This window comes from Aquarana catesbeiana, linkage group LG05 (assembly GCF_042186555.1).
Source record: "Aquarana catesbeiana isolate 2022-GZ linkage group LG05, ASM4218655v1, whole genome shotgun sequence".
NCBI classification, from domain to species: domain Eukaryota; kingdom Metazoa; phylum Chordata; class Amphibia; order Anura; family Ranidae; genus Aquarana; species Aquarana catesbeiana.
The window spans coordinates 590276365-590299436 of NC_133328.1; the positions used below are offsets into that span (position 1 = coordinate 590276365).

General features: G+C 43.3%; 1 protein-coding gene across 1 annotated transcript in view; it reads right to left on the reverse strand.

The window, feature by feature from the left end:
• The window catches only part of NUDCD1 (NudC domain containing 1), a 266321-nt gene that overhangs the window by 45188 nt on the left and 198061 nt on the right, over positions 1-23072 (reverse strand). Inside the window, exons 7-8 of the mRNA XM_073632155.1 lie at positions 20623-20767; positions 6773-6898 (exon numbers count right to left, since the gene is read on the reverse strand). Coding sequence (XP_073488256.1) covers positions 6773-6898; positions 20623-20767 — 271 coding nt within the window. The remainder of the gene's footprint in view (positions 1-6772; positions 6899-20622; positions 20768-23072) is intronic.

Here is a 23072-nt window from a genome sequence, read left to right on the forward strand (position 1 = left end):
ATTTGGACAAATGATAACCATATATTTTGATATGACTATTTTTTTAAATATGCATTTTATTGGCATGCGTCATTATTGGAGGAGGTGCATCTATAAAATGATGTTGTATGTTAACCAATATGCAGCTAAACAGTTAATTGCTCTTTAGACCGGCACTGCACATTAAATCTCTCCTTTTTTTCTTAAACAATTAGAAACCCAGACTATAAAATTTGTGACCACTAGTGACCAGGTACGCTTCCTGAAGACATAATCACGAAACGTACGTCGAGGCGGTACCTGGTCACGCTATTCCACGCCACTTCCGGTCCTCCTGGTTGTTGATCATAGCAGGTGGAACGCAGGCTATCCATGGAGACAGACTTACCCACTCCGCCTGAAGCAATAAGCCAGCAGCCCCGGAGTGGGAGAGGCACTTTTAAATGTAAGGAGCCATTTGGCTACATTTTTATTTCTAATAAACGGTATTATGCTATGGATGTCCTCCATTCTTTTTTGTATATCCTGCATTTATCTATGAGGAGGAAGGTTCCCATTTATCTCCAGGCTAAGTTCATGTGAGCAGGCACAATCCTGCATAAGCGCTGTTTGACTTTCTTTTTATGTAAAGAAGTCATGTTTTTCTGTTAAGCAGATTACATATCCGTTCACTTTGGGTGTCGATTTTCTAATTTTGGTGAAGGATTGTTATGACATTATTGGAAGATAACATCACAGTTGCAAGACTCAGTGTTGAATTTATATGGACTTTATTATTTTCCATTTGGTAGGACGTATTTGTATCACATTTCTTTACACATGTTGCACAGATGGACATTTAACTATCAATTCTACTGATGCATGAATATTTATGATCACTTGATTTATCAGTTTTCTTCTATTGTTGCACAGATGGACAATATTGTCTTTTTTATGTTATAATTTGTGATTGGTTTAGGAGTATTAATGGTCATCTGACAGTCTCATTAGTGCCCCCTATTTCACTTTCTATGTCAATTGGAGCACACCACTCTATAAGGGGAGCAGCATTGTTTAAATAGTATTACACAGGTATTTTATTTTACTTATAGTAATTGGCGCAGAGTTTACCCACATCACATTTTCACAGTGGTGGGAGGGATGAGAAGGAGGGTTGGCGGTGGGACAGAAAAGCAGGGGGGTACAGTGATGGGGCAGATGAGCAGGGGGTTACAATGGTGGGACAGATGAGCAGGGGGGATTCAGTGTTGGGCCAGATGAGAAGGGGGTTACATTGGTGGAAAAGATGAGCAGGGGGGATTCAGTGTTGGGCCAGATGAGAAGGGGGTTACATTGGTGGAAAAGATGAGCAGGGGGGGTTGAGTGTTGGGGCAGAGGAGAAAGGAGGTACATTGGTGGGACAGATGAGCAGGGGGTTACAGTGGTGGGACAGAGGAGCAGGGGGTACAGAGGCGGAACAGATGTGCAGAGGAGAAAGGAGGTACATCGGTGGAACACATGAGCAGGGGGTTACAGTGGTGGGGCAAAAGAGCAGGGGGAACAGAGGTGGGACAGATGTGCAGGAGGTACAGTCGCGGGGCAGATGAGAAAGGGGGTTACAGTGGTGGGGCAGATGAGCAGATAAGTTCAGTGTTAGGACAGATGAGAAGATGGTTCAGTGGTGGGGCAGATGAGAAAGGGGGAACATTGGTGGGGCAGATGTACAGAGGGTTACAGTGGTGGGACAAATGAATAGGGGGGTACAGTGGTGGGGCAGATTTGCAGGGGGTACAGTGGTGGGGCAGATTTGCAGGGGGGGGGCAGTGATCTGAGGTGTGAAGGTCCATGAATTGGGGCTCATCTGAGGTGTGCAGTTGCAGGAATTGGGGCTGATCTGAGGTGTGAGAGTGCAGGATGGTAATTTCTCACTACTAAAAGTAGTTTACAGCATTTACTTTATAAAAATCCTTTTCGTGATTGAGAGTGTAAAGGTGACATTTTTTTTGTTATAAAATCAGCGCACTCAATTTCTTTGAAAACATTTTTTGGCACACTGTGCTCAAAAGGTTGCCTACCCCTGCTCTATAATATCAAATAGAAAAAAAAAAAAGCTCAGCCATCGAAAATGAAACAACTTTTTTTTACCCGATCCAATCGCCGTCAGGTTATTGTAGTGTGTGCCAGGTATTATAACCAAGTATATTTTCTACCTTTCCTTTCATAGTTAGTCAGGTTGAAAAAAGACACAAGTCCATCCAGTTCAACCATAAAAAAAAAACAAAAACCAAAAAATAAAAAAAAATATCGTACAATCCAATATACCCAATTCTATACCCACAGTTGATCCAGAGGAATGCAAAAAAACCCAGCAAAGCATGATCCAATTTGCTACAGCAGGGGAAAAAAATCCTTCCTTATCCCCCAAGAGGCAATCGGATTTTCCCTGGATCAACTTTACCTATACATGTTAGTACCCAGTTATATTATGTACATTTAGGAAAGTATCCAGGCCTTTCTTAAAGCAATCTACTGAGCTGGCCAGAACCACCTCTGGAGGGAGTCTATTCCACATTTTCACAGCTCTTACTGTGAAGAAACCTTTCCCTATTTGGAGATAAAATCTCTTTTCCTCTAGACGTAAAGAGTGCCTCCTTGTCCTCTGTGTTGACCGTAAAGAGAATAACTCAACACCAAGTTCACTATATGGACCCCTTATATATTTGAACATGTTGATCGTATCCCCCCTTATTCTCCTCTTCTCAAGAGTGAATAAATTCAGTTCCTCTAATCTTTCCTCATAGCTGAGCTCCTCCATGCCTCTTATCAGTTTAGTTGCCCTTCTCTGCACTTTCTCCAGTTCCCCGATATCCTTTTTGTGAACTGGTGCCCAAAACTGAACGGCATATTCCAGATGAGGTCTTACTAATGATTTGAACAGGGGCAAAATGATCTCTCTCCATACCTCTCTTAATACAAGAAAGGACTTTGCTCGCTTTGGAAACCGCAGCTTGGCATTGCATGTTATTGAGCTTATGATCTACCAAAACCTTTACTCCTTCATTGTTTTAGTTTTACTGCCAGTCAACAGGACAGCTCAGCTGCGCAGGTTGGCAACATAAAAGGACAAATTACGGTGGGGAGCCCTGACACTTTTAAACCCAGAGGGAGAAATATTTACGTCACAACGCTAGTAATTTATTTTTTTCGAGTAGGGAAGGATTTTATTGGCATCTGTGTCCCCACTGGTGAAATTTTCTCTCATTTTTAATCTCTGTGACAACAAGATTAGAAAAAAGGGAATAGGTGTCATTGAGACAGTAAGGCACTGACAGCAACAAAAACCTCACAGATTTTCTAATTTTCTCGTATATACGAAAACACTTTTGCTGCTGTATCCGTTGAAAAGAATTACCATCATTAATTCAAATTGTTGCATAGAGTTAGTTGTGACAGGTTATCCTAGTATGTGAACTCTGGCTACAAGACAAGTAAACATCTCTAATGGAACCTGCCACAATATGAACGTTTGTAAGTGGTAAGTACATCAATATAAGAATTTTCTCGGTACTCCAAATACAAGAAAAAGACAATCATAAAATACAACATATAAAACTACAAAGACTCAGTGGCGGAATTATCATGGTCGCAGCAGTCGCCGTTGCGACTGGCCCCTGACATCGTGGGGGGGCCCTGGGCTCTCCCAGCAAAATCCGTTTTAGACACGCTGAGCTAATTCCTGGAGCACAGTGCTTGGGAGCAAGCTCCGCCACGGAGCTCCAGTTCTCTGGCTAACGGGGTGCACCAGCGTGGGCACTCGTGACATCTGCCCCACATCTCTTGCAGGGTGCCCCGTGTCCTACATGCAGCGATCACCCCCTTTGTGGCAGCGGCATGTCTCCCCATTGACTGGCTGCTCACTAAAGCCGGATCCTCCTCCCCGGCTTCTCCTCCTTGGCTCCAATGTTCTCCTGTACATATAAAGACAGGAGGAGCCGGGGAGGAGGAGTGTAAAACTGGAAGAGCCGCATTGCTGAGGTCTGTGTTTTTTTATGTATTCAGAGGAACAAAAATACACCCGGAGGAGTGAGGAGTGGGGGATAAGCGGATATGTGCTGGGGGGAGGTGCTTTCGGAAAGCAGAGGGCAGGGGGCTGGGGGAGTCTGATTTGACACCACACCTTGTAAGTCTTGTCCACTCCCAAAGCTCCCCCCCCCCCCCAGCACATAACTTCTTACCCCCCCAATCAAAGAGATGCCATCTGTCTCAGAGGATCTGGGACCCCGGGCATTCTGTAAGAGATGTAGGGCAAGTGCCCCTGGTGCCCAAGCTAAAACATTGGGGGAGGGGGGATTTGTGCCGCGCTGGAGGGTTGTTAGGCTGGGAAGGGGGATTTGCGCTGCAGAGGATTAGGGAAGTGGAGAGGATTTGTTCCAGGATGGAAAGGACAGGGGCATATGTAGAGGGATTGCAATTGCAGCATATAGAGGAGAGATAGTGAGGGTGGCATACAAAGCAACCAATCCCCTCCATTTTACTCCTGCAGCCTTTCAGCGGCTGCGGGAGGAAAATGGAGGGGATCGGTTCCTCTAAATGTCGTCCTCGCTACCCCTCCTATCCAGCTCCTGCTGCCCCCAGGCCCCTGTGTACTCCCCTGGCTTCCTCAACCCCCCCCCCCCCCAACAGTACTGCCGGCTTCCCCCTCTCCCGCAGCTGCTGCGGGGGATGTGTCAGGATGGAGAGCAGGGAAGAGGCTGGTAAATGTGTAATTTACCAGCCCTTTCCTTGTCTTAATGATTAGAGTCAGTGATCCACACGATCGCTGACTCTGTTCATTCATAACTGAGGCATAATAAACTGTTTACTATGCTTCAAATAAAGGGAAAGTTCTGTACAGAGTTATTCCTGTCCATTCATTCTGTTTGCTTTCTCTGTCTCAAAGGGGGAACATCAGAGGTCTGTTTAGATCCCTGATATTACACCAAAGCCCCCAACGGGGCTCCTAAAATATTGTAATAAATAATAAAAAATAAAATTGTAAAAGTAAATTAAATAAAATGGTCAAAAGGAATAAACAAATAAAATAACAAAAATAAAACTACTGACACCAGTGATGGAACTACTGGGTCACAAAGGAAGCAATCAGGCCCTGGTGTTTTGCCATCACGGGGGGGCCTCGGCCAGGGGGGCCCTTTATGATTTCTTGCACAGGGGCCCTGAAGGTTCTAGTTATGCCTCTGCAAAGACTAAAAAGGACAATGAACATAGCGCCTTTTCAGCCACAATATGGTACCCACCGTTAAGAACATGCATTCCAACAAATAAACAGAGTTCAATGTTAAGATTCTAAGGGACGTGTATGTGGCTTGCTCTCGACATGTTAGGTGACTTCTTAGGAGAAATGGGAGCATTAAATGTTTGTCCTGTTTTTGTCATTGGGGTACCGAGTAAAGCCATATTACTTAACTTATTCCCCCGAACTAAAATCTAGTGGAACCAATTGTCTTCAAAATTGTACTAATTAGTAAATAGAGTCTACCAGTGTGTAATTTAATCTCAATATAAATACAGCTGTTCTGTGAAGCCCTCAGAGGTTTGTTTGTTAGAGAATCTTAGTGAACAAACAGCATCATGAAGGCCAAGGAACACATCAGACAGGTCAGGGATAAAGTTGTGGAGAAGTTAAAAGCAGGGTTAGGTTATAAAATACTTGCCTTATTCTGAGGATGTGGTACCCCATGTCCATATTTTTATCATAAAGGCACAGTACTAGTTGATATACAACATTAAGTGCTATGAATTGTTGAGTCTTTTTTGTGTATTTTTGTTAGAGCTTCGCCAAGCTGGGCATTAGGCTAAGAATTCATATTTTGGTGTCTGTGAAAGTCAGCAGCAGCACCACCAGCACTGTAAAATCACTACAATTATAATGTCACCCTTCAAAAACACTCCAAAAACCTTCCTAGCTAAAATAATAAAAAACAAACAAAAAAAAAACCAAAGCAGGATCAATGGTCACCTTTCTTGCTTTATGTGCAGCAAATTGTTTTCTCCCAAACAATAAGTGCATTTGCAAAAGTTAATATACACACTTTACTTCACTGTGGGTTCTCTGTTGGCAGTGATGGACTAAGCAGTACCCTTCTCTGCCCAGCTGCCAAGATTGTAATGGCTGTTGTGACACTTTCTAATTGCATTTTAATTTTAGCATTCCTGTTGACCCCTAAATGAGAAGTAAGGCTTTGCTGTAAAAATGACTACACACACACAAATATTTCCTTTACTTGCAGGCTGATTGAAAGAAATCTAAAATTCCTCCAACCTCCAAGCTAAACAGCGCAAATGGACAAATCACTAGTAACAGCTATTTTCAGAATATCCAAACAGTAGCTGCATCTGATTGTTTAGCCAACAATTTTCCACATAGCTCAACTGAACAGTCGACTTTTTTTTGAGTCAGGTAATTTAGCAGGAATCTGTCAAAATTTGAGCCATGTAAGGCAACCTTTACAAAGCAAAGCAGCAGAACTTGTCCACCTTTCATCAAATTTAGAATAGGGATATTAAGCTGAGCCACAGACTGGAAAATAAGTCATGCAACCTGGAGTTAGCAGGATTGCCGAAGACATGGGCAGTTGTTACGGGAGAGTGAGCTCCAGGGCTGCTCCCAAATCCATTTCCATCATTACAAATAGTAAAGCCAGGGCAAGGTAGGGGCCGAAGGGTACAGTATAAATGACTTTTTATATGAATCCAAAAACAGACAAAAATCATAAATACTGACTTTTAAACATTATAGACTCTGGGTGCAACTTACTACATGGGTGGCCTTTAAACGGCTGCCATCAAATCTACAGAGTGTTGCGCAATCTTCAAGTGAGACATCACACTCTTCCAGCTCCTGAGGGTTACAGGGGGGCTTGTCTACATCTGGATCCGGGTTCTGTCAACACAAAAATAACACTTCATTTATTCGGTTCTGATACTGAAAATTCATTGTTGACAGGCAATCAAGGGCTGGCTACATGTCAAGCCAGAATGATGCCAGAAGTCAAGCTGAACATAAACCACTCATTAACCCAAGAAGTCGGATACTTCTTCCTGCTTTGTACAGGTCACCATCCTTTTCATTTAATCTTTAACGCTCAAAGGCAAAATCAATTGATTTGTGGTTAGCCACCATGACAAATGGGCTTTCTACTAGTGAATGAAGGCCAGGGCATACAGTGCCTTGAAAAAGTATTCAGATCCCTTGTTATTTTCCACATTTTGTCATGTTACAACCAAATACATAAATGTATTTTGTTAGGATTTTATGTGATAAACCAACACAAAGTGACACATAATTGTAAAGTGGAAGAAAAATTATAAATGGTTTTAAAAAAGGTTTTACAAATAAATATGTGAAAAGTGCGGCGTGCATTTGTATTCAGCCCCGAGTCAATACTTTGTAGAACCATCTTTCACTGCAATTACAGCTGCAAGTCTTTTTGGGGATGTCTTTACCAGCTTTGCACATCTAGAGAGTGAACTTTTTGCCCATTCTCCTTTGCAAAATAGCTCAAGCTCTGTCAGATTGGATTGAGAGCGTCTGTGAACAGCAATTTTCAAGTCTTCCCACAGATTATCAATTGGATTTAGGGCTGGACTTTGACTGGGCCATTCTAACACATGAATATGCTTTGATCTAAACCATTCCATTGTAGCTCTAGCTGTATGTTTAGGGTCCTTGTCTTGCTGGAAGGTGAACCTCCACCCCAGTCTCAAGTCGTTTGCAGACTCTAAAAGGTTTTCTTCTGAGATTGCCCTCTATTTGGCTCCATCCATCTTCCCATCAACTCTGACCAGCTTCCCCGTCCCTGATGAAGAAAAGCATCCCCACAACATGATGCTGCCTCCACCATGTTTCCTGGTGGGGATGGTATCTTCAGGGTGAAGTGCAGTGTTAGTTTTCCGCCAAACATAGGGTTTTGCTTTTAGGCCAAAAAGTTAAATTTTGGTCTCATCTGACCAGAGCACCTTCTTTCACATGTTTGCTGTGTCCCCAACATGGCTTCTCGCAAACTGCAAAAGGGACTTCTTATGGCTTTCTTTCAACAATGACTCTTCTTGCAACTCTTCTATAAAGGCCAGATTTGTAGAGTGCACAACCAATACTTGTCCCATGGACAGATTTCCCCACCTGAGTTGTGGGTCTCTGCAGCTCCTCCAGAGTTACCACGGGCCTCCTAGCTGCTTCTCTGATTAATGCTCTCCTTACCTGGCTTGTCAGTTTAGGTGGACGGCCACGTCTTGGTAGGTTTGCAGTTGTACAATGCCCTTTCCATTTTCGGATGATGGATTGAACAGTGCTCTGTGAGATGTTCAAAGCGTTGGACATTTTTTTATAACCTAACCCTGTTTTCAACTTCTCCACAACTTTATCCCTGACCTGTCTAGCGTGTTCCTTGGCCTTCATGATGCTGTTTGTTCACCAAGGTTCTCTAACAAACCTCTGAGGGCTTTACTGAACAGCTGTATGTATACTACTTCAATTACACACAGGTAGACTCTATTTGCTAATTAGTACAATTCTGAAGGCAATTGGTTCCACTAGTTTTTAGTTCGAGGTATCAGAGTAAAGGGGCTGAATACAAATGCATGCCACACTTTTCAGATATTTGTAAAAGATTTTAAAAACAATTGATCATTTTCCTTCCACTTCACAATTATGTGCCACTTTGTGTTGGTCTATCACACAAAATCCCAATAAAATAAGTTTACGTTTTTGGTTGTAACATGACAAATTGTGGAAAATTTAAAGAGGCATGAATACTTTTTCAAGGCACTGTATGTGAATACAGCTCTGTAGAATTCTAAAGAATATGTGCAGAGGTTGTAGGGCACTTGGCAGGTTACACAGTGAGGTTTCTGAATGGGTGGAGTTTGCAGGTAGGTATAATCTACACTGAAAATATTAGGGAGTAGCGAAGGAGGTACAGGAATGAATAAGTGCACGTATAGCTTACAATCATTATCAGTTGCAATGCTGGCAATAGGTAAATATGAAAGTCAAACAGCATTACACACAGAAGAAATACATAAAAGGGATTGTGAAAAGAAGAAATAAGAGACAAAAAAAAAATCTCATAGGTGTAACTTGATAGAAGAAAAAACAGACAACACATCAATCCAAACATGGACTAATATATTTATGAATTGGCCACTCACTGGGTCATTTTCAGAGGTGAAGGTCCAATTCATAAATATAACAGTTGATGTTTGGATTGATGTGTTGTCTGTTTTTTTTTCTATCAAGTTACCCCTATGAGATCTTTACCTTTATATGAACTAACTCCTACCATTGGGCTTTATGTTGGACTTCTATTCACTGTTATCTAGTTGTATGTTTTGGATACTTATGTTCATTCTTTTTTTTTTTTTTTTAAAAGAGAACAATTAAACATATATTGGTCTTACATGGTATCAATGTGATCCTTGCAGGGATCTCACCATCACGTTAGCACAGCTCAGTGGGTCACGAAAAAATAGGGTAACACATTATGGAGTCATAGTGTACGCTTAACTCTTACTTGGGAGTAAATTTGCAACCCGGGTTATTAAGGAGGCTCAGAGGCAGTAGAGGGATCTGCCAGCCATTTGGACCAGACCTTGTCATATTTGTTGAGGCAGCCTCTGTTGGCAAAAGTGTCTTTATATAGAGGTAGGCTATTATTGATTAGTTGTTTCCACAGGGAGAGAGGAGAGGGGGTAGATTTGCGCCAACTAAGGGCTATGGCTTTGCGGGCATAGAACAGAAGCAACCCTACCAGCGTGCGTCCCGCAGGGATTAGTTGTTCTATCAGGCCCAGCATGCAGATTGACATTGATGGTTGTAATGACACAGAGGTGATTTGCTTGGTAAAGTCTAATATCTCCTTCCAGTATCCGACAATAGCCGGACAGGTCTAGAAAATATGGTGGGTGAAGTCACCAGGTGTCCCACCACATTGCCAACACCCAGGGGGTGAAATATGCCGATGGACTATCTTGAATTGGATCAGGCAATCTCTCAGAGAGAGACCAGGGACCTAAATGGGAAGTTCCAGATGTTGTCCCAGTCATCGTTGTCAAAGTCGGGGATGTCATAGGACCATTTAGATCTTAGTTTCTCCAGAGTCGGAAGGGAGGTGATGATCAAGTGTGAATACAATTGAGAAATAGGTTTCTTTGCACAATCGGACCTAGGGAGGTCCTCTAGTGCCGACTGAACCAGCTGAGGAGGGGAGCTGGAGAATTGGCAGCTGAAGGCATGGGAGAGTTGAAGGAAAAGAAAAAAGTAGGACTGCAGTACGTTAAAATCAGTATTCAATTTGGAAAGTGGGACCAGGGATTGGCTGGAGACAATCTGTGTCACCGTTTTTATGTTGAATTTGGTCCAGGCATGGGGCTCGGGCAATTTGTAGATGTGCTCCAGGGTAGGGTTCAACCAAAGGGGGGCATTGGGTGAGATTGCTTGTTGAGGGTATTTTTCTATTTTAAAGACCTGCCCCCCATGCATGGAGGGTGTCAGTGGATAGGGGACCCAGGGGCCACGAAAGAGTAAGAATTTGAGCGCCTCTAGGGATCCCAGTACTGCCGCTTCGACCTGGGTAGCTAGATTGGAGATGTCTGGATTGAGCCACCAAGCAGCAGTTACCAGCTGGGTGGCCAGATAATACTTGTATAGATATGGACACGCCAAGCCACCTTTGGAGGTCGGGGGCACCAGTGTGGTCCAGCTGTATCTGGGGGATTGGGACCCCCATATGAATGAGGCGAGGAGGCGATGTACTGTAGACGCATGAAAAAAGATTTAGGGATCCACTGTGGGGCGTGACGAAATAAGTAGGTGAATTTGGGTAGTCTATAGGAAACAGGAGAGACTTTGTCCAGTTAACCCTGAGGCCCGTGACAGAGGCAAAGGAATTAAGGACCTGTAGGGCTCCCTCGAGTGATGGACCCGTGTCATTGAGGAAAAGGAGGATGTCGTCCACGTACAGGGCGACCCTCTCCTCCAGCCAGCCAACCCGCAGCCCCCTAACGTGAGGAGAGGTGCGAAGGGCCTCCGCAAGTGGAAGTGAGGGCAGCACGGAGGTATAGAGGGAGCTGTAGTACTGGCAAAAGGGCTCTAGTATATCTGGCAGGGAAGAGACTGATTCTCCCAAAGGGGTCACCACACTAGGGATCACCGTCAAGGGTTTGTCATGTTGTGCCAGCATCGCCAGAAGGCGACCGTTACAGTCTCCTTGTTCGAAGAACTGTTGTTTGTTCCAGTAGAGGTCAAGTCTAGTGACCTTGGTGAGGTGGAGGAGTGGCAGTGGGGTTGGCAGCATAGATGTCTGATTGAGATTGCACAGCGGTCTGCAGGGCAGTTGTGGTAGCAGCTTGTTCTCTACGGATCCCAGCAATAGAGGAGATATATTGTCCTCTGGGGTAAAAGCCTTGAAGGCGTCCCAGGTCGCTGCTGTGGAGGAGGAGGACCCCGCATTAAGGTCTCAGTATTCCGCTAAGTGTGGCGGGATGGTATTTGTCAGGTCAGCATGGGAGAGCCAATGGGTCCCCAGGCGCCAAAGGGGTCGGGGAACGAGAGGACGGGGAACAAATGTTAAGGAGTAGGGGGCAGCGATCTGAGAGTCCGCTGGGCAAGTATGAGGCGTCCAGTACATCTGTCAGCATAGTCGGGTTGGCAAAGGCGAGATCGATGCGCGAGGAAGTTTTGTATGGATTGGAGAAACAGGAGTAGGCTCTGGTCATGGGATGTTTCCATCTCCACACCTCAGTTACTCCCAGTGCCTCTGCCCAGGAGAGCAAATCAGTAGAGAATTGTTTGGGGGGGGGGGTAGGTCTGTCCAGATCTGGGGCCAGAATGGCATTGAAATCGCCCATGAGTAACAGTCTGGCGGGGCAGTACGGAGTGATTTTCTATAGAATGGTGTATGAGGAAAAGGGAGGGGGGGGTATACACCCACCACAATATAATCGACCGTCCCAGACAGTGAACACTATTAGCGCATATTTACCATGGATCAGCAAGTGTCCAGCCAAGCTTATGCAACCTCTGGGGTATCGAAGAAGCGTGTGCGGTCACCGTCTGTAATCTTCATCCTGCTGTGGTAGAGGAGACTAAACCAGATGCCTTTTTCCCTCAGCCTCTTGAGAACCTCTGTGAAAGATTTACGCCGTTGTATTTCTAGGGAATAATCAGGAAAGAAAAGCAGCTTAGTGTCTTCAAATTTGATGTCAGGTTTGGCCCGGGCAGCAGCCAGGATGCGGTCCCGGTTCCTGTAATTCATAGCAGGAAAGAGTGCAGTGGTGCTCCAGGCCTAGGTGGGGTCGGTGGGACTCTGTTGGCGCGTTCCACGATAAAGGTCGGTGGCAGGTTGGTCAGATCGAATAAATGAGCAAACAGTTTTTCAGTAAATTCGGTGGGCCTAGAGCCTTCCGCCAGCTCAGGTATGCCTAGGATGCGGATGTTATTTCGCCTTAGGTGATTCTCGGTGTCTATGGCCCATTCTTGTAAGGCACGTACCTCCAGCTGTAGGTCCTTGATGTCCCTGGAGTCTGATCTGGCCAGATCCTCCACACTAGAAACCCGGTCTTCCACCTCTGAAATCCGGGCCCAGAATTTGTCTAAGTCCTGGCGGATGAGGCCGACATTCATTGCCACATAATCAATTTTGGCCGTCAGGGATGTCTTGCATTCTGCAACTGCTGCCAGGATGGCTGCACTGGAGGGATGAGCCGTGTCTCCAGCCTCGACCACAGGCTGTTTGTTGGATGGCATGGCGCTGGTCGGTGCACGTGTAGCCAAGTTTGCCGCCGGCTGAGATGTGGGGAGAACACCGGAGTCTGGCTGTGAGGAGCGGGTCCTAGGCGGTCCCATCTGAGCTGAACCGGAGGGATGGCTGTGATCCTGGGACAATCAGGAGACGAATGCTGGGCTTTGGAATGAAGGGTGAAGTTTGGAACAGCTGGAAATGTGCTGGTATAAGGGCATCAGGATCGGAGCTCTTGCAAAGCACGTCCGCCCTGGTTCACATGCCGGCCACGCCCCAATCATCATTATGTTCATTCTTTAAGTATATTAATTTATGGCACTTTTTGAATAAGCGCACCACTCTTATTTCTTCTTTTTACATTTGATTACGTAGTATTTTTTGGGTACACTACAAAGTGGTTGCAGCTAATTCACGGTCACTATACATATTTTTTCTTTTTTGAGTTTATTTTGATTATATTCACCGTAGGTTAATGGTTTATATTTTCTTTAAAAAATTACACATAGTAGTGCGCAAGTTTATTCCTTTATAACACATTAAAGGGATTGTGGCCACAGGCTTTTGAAAACGTCAGGAGGGGTTTTGAATTATCCTACGAGTCTATGGAAATTCAAAACTCACTTGAAGTCAACTGCAGGTCAAAAAAAGGTAAACTGTAGGCCTAATAAATTAGGAATGATCTCAAAATCATACAAACCGATGTCAAACTAATGCTATTGAGACAAGCCTAAAATCCATTAGCGAATTCCCTTAGGAAGTTGTTTTACATGCCAAAGGATTTGTTTTTATTTGCTGCAGTTAAGTAGCATTTACAGGCCTTGTCCCCCCCCCCCAACCTACGACTGGACATTAAATAGAGGAGCAGCACACTGACAAGCTCATCTCTTAGTTATTCTGCTCTCTCCTCTTTTCACAATATCTCGTTAGCAAATGATCACTGCGACAAGGGACTGGATCTCCGCTGTGCTTCCCTTTCTCTCTGCTGTACAGGGGATTGCAAAAGGCTGACACCAAGTCAAATTCAGCTACTTGCCCAGTGTGCATTGGTATGTTTTTAATACCATATTAATGAATAAGGAGCTTCATTAACAGTTTCAGGTATAAGAACTTCATTAATTATCAAAGGCAACAGGAAATTCATCACTCAAAAATTATTCTTAAAAGGCATTTTAAACCTTCCTACCTGCACCTTGACTTTAATGATCTGTCAACACGCTGTGTCCGGAAGCATCACGCCTGCTGCATGCGACCAAAACCCACCAGCTGTTTAGCCCTTTAGGTGGATGGCTTGGGGGGCAATAAAACCACGGCTTTACCAAACCCCCTGCCTACTATATCATAGCAAGGACAGTTGACAATCATCCAGCCAGGATCACAAAGTCTCCACCACTATCCCAAATATGACAACAATGGGCAGACTGGGTCTTTAGCCATTATCAGTACATTATGATTTTGTGCATAACATTTTCTCCCATGTTGCAACCCTGTGGCATTACTGAAAGACTATTGCAGGTGTGGGTGATTCTCCTAAGTAATTGTAGAGAGATTTGGATTGCATAAGGGCATTCTCCTGTATAAAGAAGCCACAATAATAATTTTCACCGTAAAATCTCGACAACTCTACACCATGTGGCTATTACTAGTTTAATTAATTCATCTCTGCAGAACGTCTTATAGGTCATCAGTCAGGAGAAAATTAAGGCCTCTTCGGTTTGTCACGAATCATAATCTCCAACATGAAGTCTACTAAAAATGAGTTTTCTTCACAGGGGCCTGATATTAGCATTAGTCACACGGATAATGTAATACCTATTAGAAATTTTCTGAAACTTGCATTTAAAGAGAAACTTCCCCCCATTATACAAATTACAATAAAGGCATCTTTAGAAAGGTTAGGTGATGGCAGATACTTGCAGGCTTTTTATTCTTTGCAAACCTGATTTTACTTTGCCTCCCTATTCTTCTCATGGTGGCCATCTTTACTGGGGCAGATACATCCATTTACCTTTACGTAATGGAAATTTGGGTCTTCCTCTTGGAACATGTGACAGGAAGTTGCTAGGATGCAACATGATTTCATACCAGCTTGCAGAGCTGCATGGTGCTATGAGTTTTGGTGAAAGGGTGAATAATCCATGGGCAAATGCATTCTGTACAAAAAATGCGCATGTACCCACTGTAAACTATATAGCTGCATAGCTAGCCATGTTACAAAAACTTGTCAAGATCAACTTTTAGCATAATTCATAAAAAGAACACAGAATGCAAAGAACTCTTGAACCCCTTTTACCACTTGCCTACTGAGCACTTTTACCTCCTTCCTGTCCAGTCCATTTTTCAGCTTTCAGTGTTGTCACACTTTGAATGACAATTGCGCACTCATGCAACACTTTACCCATATGACATTTTTATCATTTTTTCACACAAATAGAGCTTTCTTTTGCTGGCATTTAATCACCTGTTTATTTTTTATTTTTTCTAAACGAGAAAAGAAAGAAAATGTTTGAAAAAAAAGCAAAAAAAATGTTTTATAGTTTGTTATAAAATTTTGCAAAACAGGTAATTTTTCTCCTTCACTGACGAGCGCTGATGAGCACCAATTGGCTGCACTAATGGGCACTGATAAGGTGGCGCTTATGGGCACTGATAGGTGGCACCGATGAGGCTGCACTGATGGGTGGCATTGATAGGCGGCACTGATAGGCAGCACTAATGAGGAAGTACTGATGGGCACTGATGGCAGCACTGGTGGGACTGCACTGATAATCAGGAAACTGATAATCAGTGCCCTAATTATCAGTGCTGATGTCCCTTGAACATAAGTTATTGGCTTTCTTCTCTCCTCAAGCTATCAGTGTGAGGAAAAAAAAAAAAGAAGATAACCGGCTTGTGATTACATTCTGTGTTCAGCTGTCATCTGATCACGTGGCAACGGGCCGCTAGGATTGGTCCTTTACCTCAATCTGTGATCTGAGAGTCTGAAGGCGCGCGGGTAGTGCGATCACAGGAGGACATCCATGTACGCCTTCCCGGCAAAGGAAGCCCGTGCTGTAGCTGTCTTTCAGCTATAACGCGGGCAGAGAGTGGTTAACCACCCCACAATCAACACAGGGCTCTGTACAGAGGGAATGATCTCTGTTTCTTGACTGTACAAAGCTCAGACAAGAAACAAGGAGATCTGTATTAAAAAGCAACAAACATTACACATAGTTAGGCACACATTTAACCCCTTGATTGTCCTAGATGTTAACCCCTTCCCAGCCAGTGTCATTAGTACAGTGACAGTGTATAAAATTAGCACTGATCACTGTATTAGTGTCCCTGGTGATGTCAATGGCAGTCAGATTGCCCGCCACACTATCGCAATTCCATTAGAAGTTGCAAATCATCGCCATTAGTAATATGACAATTTTTTTTTTTAATTCCATTGTTTGTAGGCACTATAAAAAACTTTCACGTAAACCAATCAATATACACTTCTGGGGATTTTTTTTAAATCAAATTTATCAATTTTGGCAATAGCTTATGAAGAAATGTTTTAATTTTATTGGATAGTTTTGTTTTTTTTAGCAGTAAGTAAATTATATACCTGTATATATTTTATATATATATATATATATATATATATATATATATATATATATATATATATATATATATATATATATATATATATATATATAATTTTTTTTTTTTTTTTTTTTTAAATGTTTCGTTTTTTCCTTGGTTTATATTGCAAAAAATAAATACCACCATAAGAAAGCTCTATTTGTGTGAACAAAAAATGATATAAATTTAGTTTGGGTACAGTGTTGCAATTATCAGTTAAATTAGCCCATTGCCGAACAGCAAAAATGGCCTGGTAATGAAGGGGGTAAAATCTTGCAGCACTGAAGTGTGTAAAGCTTATCTTTGATCAAAATGTAAAATCATATCAATTTCAAATTGTATATCAATTTATTCTATCCTGTTCCTATTAACCTAAAGCTAGACACGTTTACTACCTTGATTTCTGCGACACGTATTCACTATGCACTGTGAGTAGACACTGCTGTGTCACACATTTCACAGAGACAGCCTTCTGAACTACAGAGGTCCTCAGAGGAGGAGTTTCAGAACTTTGAGTCACTAAATTAATCATTGCTTGCAGGCAACAAGGTACCATGGGATATGTAGTGCTTAGATGGATATGTATATTGGTTAGATCACAACCCCAGGCCCCAGACGACGTCCATTTATGACGAAACGTACGTCGGGCGGACAGGACGTGCTGACGTCATCGCGGTGGACCTTCCAGGCGGACGGGCGTTCACAAGCCGGCCGGCTATATATGCTCTTTTATCCACATTGTAAGTGCAACCTTTATTTTTTATCAATAAATCTTTTAATGGTAATACACTATGGGAGCTCCGTTTTTGTTTTCCAGGCCAATACTTGGTACCCACATCCATACATCTTAGTGGGTGTCAGCTTCACGGAGTCCCGGTTGATGTTCTAAATGATCCATCTAGGATTCCCACATAAAGGCCTTGGCTGGGTTATAGCCGCAAGCTGTCATTTGCTTGCCTTCTGGTAATCGCATATTGTTTATGGTGATCAGCACTCAATGGTAGTGGAAGATTACATCTTATTGTCACAGATTTTTATCAGATACAATAATTGGGTTTTATAATTGTATTTTCATTAATATTCTTATTTTTATTTTTCACCCTTCATTTTTTTGGGCTGTTACTTATTATCTTGGATATATCACGTATACCACTATTATTTAGAATGTTTCTATTTTCTCATTTTATCTTTAATTCTCACTTATTTGTCTCACATTTGTTTATCATCATTATGTGCATTAACTTCTAGCGCAGCTATTGTTTTTTCCTTTTTACAGTGTTGCAATTACCAGTTAAATTAGCCCATTGCCAAACAGCAAAAATGGCCTGGTAATGAAAGGGGGGAAATCTTGCAGCACTGAAGTGCGTAAAGCTTATCTTTGATCAAAATGTAAAATCATATCAATTTCACATTGTATATAAATTTATTCTATCCTGTTCCTATTAACCTAAACCTAGACACGTTTACTACCTTGATATCTGCGACATGTATTCACTATGCACTGTGAGTAGGCACTGCTGTGTCACACATTTCACAGAGACTGCCTTCTACAGAGGTACTCAGAGGAGGAGTTTCAGAACTCAGAGTCACTCAATTAATCATTGCTTGCAGGCAGCAAGGTACCATGGGATATGTAGTGCTTAGATGGATATGTATATTGGTTATATCACAACCCACAACTTTTCAATATTTAAAGCTAGAGCTGCACAATTCTGGATAAAATGAGAATCACTATTTTTTGACGTAGAATAAAGATCACGATTCTCAGTGTAACATCATCTTTCACATTATACAAAAAATTGGGCTAAATTTACGTTTTTTTTTTTTTAATTAATTGAAGTATATTTTTTCCCCAAAAAATTGCTTTTGAAAGACCACTGCTCAAATAGTGTGACATAAAATATTGCAACGGCCGCCATTTTATTCTCTAGGGTCTCTGCTAAGAAAATACAGTATATATAATGTTTGGGGGTTGCAAGTTATTTTCTAGCAAAAAAATACTGATTTTAACTTGTAAGCAACAAGTGTTGCTTACAAGGACATACATGCCTCCTGCATGTATCTTTACCTGTCAAATGTCTCCCCTCGGTCTGTTATGAGAGCCAAAAAACTGCATATTCTGTGGGTGGGTCTGTTGTCTAGAGCTCGGTGGATGGAGTTGTGATGTTAGTAGACTCCCCGCCCACCTCTACACTCCTCTTGTCAATATGAATTTTCTCCTGTGTATTTCTAACACTGAACTTCTGCTATGATCTCTAACATCCAGTGAAAAGACAGGAAAGTAACCACATGACTTCAGCATGCCAAATCATGCTGAGGTGTGGAACAGCCAAACCTTGCAGAGCTGCTGAAGAAAGGAGTGGGAGAGAATTAAAAAACACTGCATGTGTCTTAGGCTAGTGCACGAGATATGTAAATCACCTGTCACTCACAGCAAGGGGGAGGATTTGACAAAGTTTTTCTCAGTTTGTCAAGATTTATCTCGCTGAACAATAAGAGAGGATTGCTCAGAGATGGATTAACTCTGTGTGGCAAGACTGGGCTCAAATGATAGGAAATCTTATACTGTACAGTATGATAGATATATATATATATATATATATATATATATATATATATATATATATATATATATATATATATATATAAAAAAATGTGGGTTTACATCCACTTTAAGTTCCTTTTTAAACTGACCTCATTTACAGACCGAAGTTCCTCTCTTTGATCTAAAAGAGCCAAATGATACAATGTTTCTTTTTATCTCAGCCTGAGCAATGTTGTGATAAATGTTGTGGGCTGTGCTTTTTTATTTTTTCTGACAGCTCTGAGCAAAGAACAGCTCTGCACTGTTTACATGAATCGTGGAAATGCCAGATTAAGGATTGTGAGGGGGGTTGAATCGAGATTGCAATTTTTTTTAATGATGAATCGTGCAGCTCTATTTAAAGCTAATGCCCAGGCTAACTTTTTGCTTGTCACAATCTCCTTCCTGTCCCTCGTTCAAAAGCTACTTTACTGGACAACATTACAAGTTCATTGATTATTTTACAGGATTTATATAGCGCCAACAGTTTGCACAGCGCTTTACAACATGAGGGCAGACAGTACACTTACAATACAAATCAATACAGGAGGGATCAGAGGGCCCTGCTCGTTAGAGCTTACAAACTAGAAGGGAGGGTCAAGTGGAATCAAAAGGTAATAACTGTGGGGGGTGGGCTGATGGAGAAAATGCAAATACAGTTGTTAGGTGTGGGTAGGCTTCTCTGAAGAGGAGGGTTTTCAGGGATCGTCTAAAAGCTAATAGGGTAGGAGATAATCAGACAGATTGGGGTAAGTCATTCAATAGGATTGGAGAGGCTCTGGAAAAAGTCCTGGAGGTGAGCTTGGGAGGAGGTGAGGAGGGAGCTAGAGAGCAGGAGGTCTTGAGAGGAACGAAGAGAACAAATAGGTTGGTATTTAGAGACTAGGCCGGTGATGTAGCTGGGGGCAGAGTTGTGGATGGCTTTGTAAGTAGTTGTTAGTATTTTGAATTTAATTTGTTGGGTGAGCAGAAACCAGTGGAGGGATTGACAGAGAGGAGTAGCAGACACAGAGCGATTGGTAAGGTGGATGAGTCTGGCAGCAGCATTCATGATGGACTGAAGAGGCGATAGACTATGTAGAGGGAAGCCAATGAGAAGAGAGATGCAGTAGTCGAGGTGAGAGATGACCAGCAAGTGAATTAAGAGCTTTGTGTCACTGGTTAGGAAGGGGCGTATTTTGGAGATGTTGCGGAGGTTGAGATTTGGACAGTGATTGGACGTGGTGCTTAAAGGAGAGTTCAGAGTTCAGGACTACACCTAGAACCTTGGCATGGGGGGATGGGCTTATAGTTGTGCCATTGATTTTGACAGAGATCAGGGGGAGGGGGAAGGGGCATATGGGGGAGGAAAAATTATAAGTTCAGATTTGGATAGATAGGGTTTGAGGAAGTGGTGGGACACCCAGACATATATGCGATAGTAAATTAGTGATACGTGAGGAGTGAGTGAGCTGAGGGGTAGAGAAATAGATTTGGGTGTCGTCAGCGTAGAGGTGGTATTGGAAGCCATGGGAGGCTATCAGCTGACCCAGGGAGGAGGTGTAGATTGAAAATAGGAGAGGTCCAAGAACAGAACCTTGGGGGACCAGTGATTAGGTTTACAAGTTCTCATCGTCTGTTTTACTTTGATATGAGTTTTCTAATTGTTCCCTATGACAATAGAGCTCTGCTTACCAAGTCTTCTGAGGTGAGGTGCATTAGCTGCTCTGCTATAGCTGCACACTGTGCTGGATCTGCAATGAACTCGCCTTGTTTATCACCAATAACTACTTCCGTCCACATACTGCCAATGTTTTTCTTTGCCAGAGTGACCTCCACACTGAAAGGAAAAAAAAAGAAGCAACATTTAATCACTTTTCTACCAGGGTAATTTGATTAATTTTTTTTTTCTTTTTTTTTTTTTTTACAGACATGTTAAAAATCTGCTTTTTGTGTTAGAAAATTACTTTAAACCCCCAAACATTATATATTTTCTGATAGCAGAAGCCGGCTTGGGAAACTAGGAAGGCAACACAATGTCCTCATTCAAATGGAGGTCAGACAACCTTGGGCAGAAATCACAGACAGGGACGAAGAACCACTTGATCCCTATGGAGTAGTAAATGGTAGTAAATATGACAGGATAATGCCGCCAACTCCGAAACCCTGCGGGCCGAGGTAATAGCCACCAAGAATGCCATCTTCTGGGACAACGTAGGTAAGGGAATCTCCCTAATAATCTCAAATGGAGGTTTCTGGAGAACCGATAGCACCAAGTGCGGCAAAAGAGACCGTACAGGCGGAGCCACATGTCGGACCTCCTTGAATGAAGGTACAAACTCAAGAGTGAGTGGCTTGGGGTTGCTGAAAGAAGACTGCTAAGTCAGACACCTGGCCCTTGATGGTGCTCAAAGCCAACTTCTGCTCAACGCCCTGTTGAAGATAAGCTAAGATCCGAGCCACAGAAAAGGATCGAGGATGAACACCAATTGACTTACACCAAGAAATGGACGCTTTCCACATACGATGTTATATCTTACTAGGAGTCGACTTCCTCGCCTTCACCATAGTAGGGATCACTGATCCCTAAAGACCTCTATCTCTTAGTACCTGGCTTTTAATGGCAAGGCCATTAAAACTAGTTACTATAAAGCAGGATGGAAGCCCAGCCCTCGGTACAACTGGTCCTCTTTGAGAGGTAGCTTCCAAGGGTTGTTTAGGGCCACCAGAAGACTTTCGTCCTCGGTCCTTTGCAGGCATGGCAGAAGAGGAAGGTATTGGCCCCGCAGTGGCACTAGGACGACTGCGGCGTCCATCAGAGAAACTCACAAGATTGCCACAAGCCTCAGTTACTTCCTTTTGAACTGAACCCGCTGAAGGGGCCGACGTTTGAGAAGAAAAACTACTAACCTAGTCAGCATTCACTCCAGAGTCAGACCCAGGTAGCCTAATTTCCTGGACAGGGCTACAGGGGACCTTGGGTAGTTCGGACGTCACCCAAACCTTTACAGGAATTATACCCACACAAAGAGGAAAAGGGCCCCCGAAGTGAAAAAATTCTGTCCCCCTTCTTTGGTACCCCCAAAAGGTTCAATTTGTGGACCCCCTTGATGCTCACGAAGGAGGTCCATGAATCTGGAAACCAGCGAAGATGTCCCCCCACCCCAGCAATGGGTGAGGGCAGACCTTCATGCTGAAGGAGTCTTGTCAGTGGATCCGGAGAAGCCTGCTCTAGGCTAACCAGGCCAAGATTGCTTGGAACACGCCAGGAAGACTTGAGAAATCCGTTTCCTTTATCTGCAGTCCCGGGAGCCTGGAAGATTTTCTTATGGGCTGAGAAGGCCCCGTCTGCGACAGGGCTCCTTCCCTATCCTAGATTGAGGCAGGAAGGTACTCCCCCTTTCCCCCGGTGACACCCTTAATGATGTCATCCAGGGTAGCCCCAAACAGGCGGTCGCCTTGAAAAGGGCAGATCAATGAGAGCTTTTTTAGAGGCTTGGTCAGCTGACCAATGCTTAAGTCACAGCACACGTCTAATCACGACTGCTGAAACAGAAAGCTTGGACAGCACAGGAGCTACATCCAAGGCCGCATCACAAATATACTGCAGCCCATGGACCAACTGGTCCGCTAAAACAAAATAAGCAGAGAGAACCTGCTCACTACCCAGACCCTGGCGCAAAAGCTTGGCCCATTCAGTTAGGGTCTACGACACCAGGGCCGAGGCCAAGACTGGACGCAATGCCGACCCAGCCATAGTAAACATGCTGCGTGCCACAGCCACCGCTTTCCTGTCAGCCGGGTCCTTAAAGGACGGGGATTGCTCTACTGGGATCATGGTTGCTTTATTCAACCTGGAAACAGGAGGGTCCACCACTGCTGGGGTAGTCCATTTTTTTAAGTGATTCTTCAAAGGGGTAGCGTACCGAGAAACGTTTGGGGACCACAAAGGGTTTTAATAAAGCAAACAAATTTGCACTTACAAAGTAGAAGCCATTTAAAAGCGATGATTTTAACATTCCCCAGTTGATGTCCGTGACAAAACGCATAGGGAGGAGCCTACGACGGTGGTGTCATCACGTTTTTCCTCTCAGGAGGTGGATGGGCGAATTACACAGGAAGTGAATAGAAGTCTCTGGAGATGC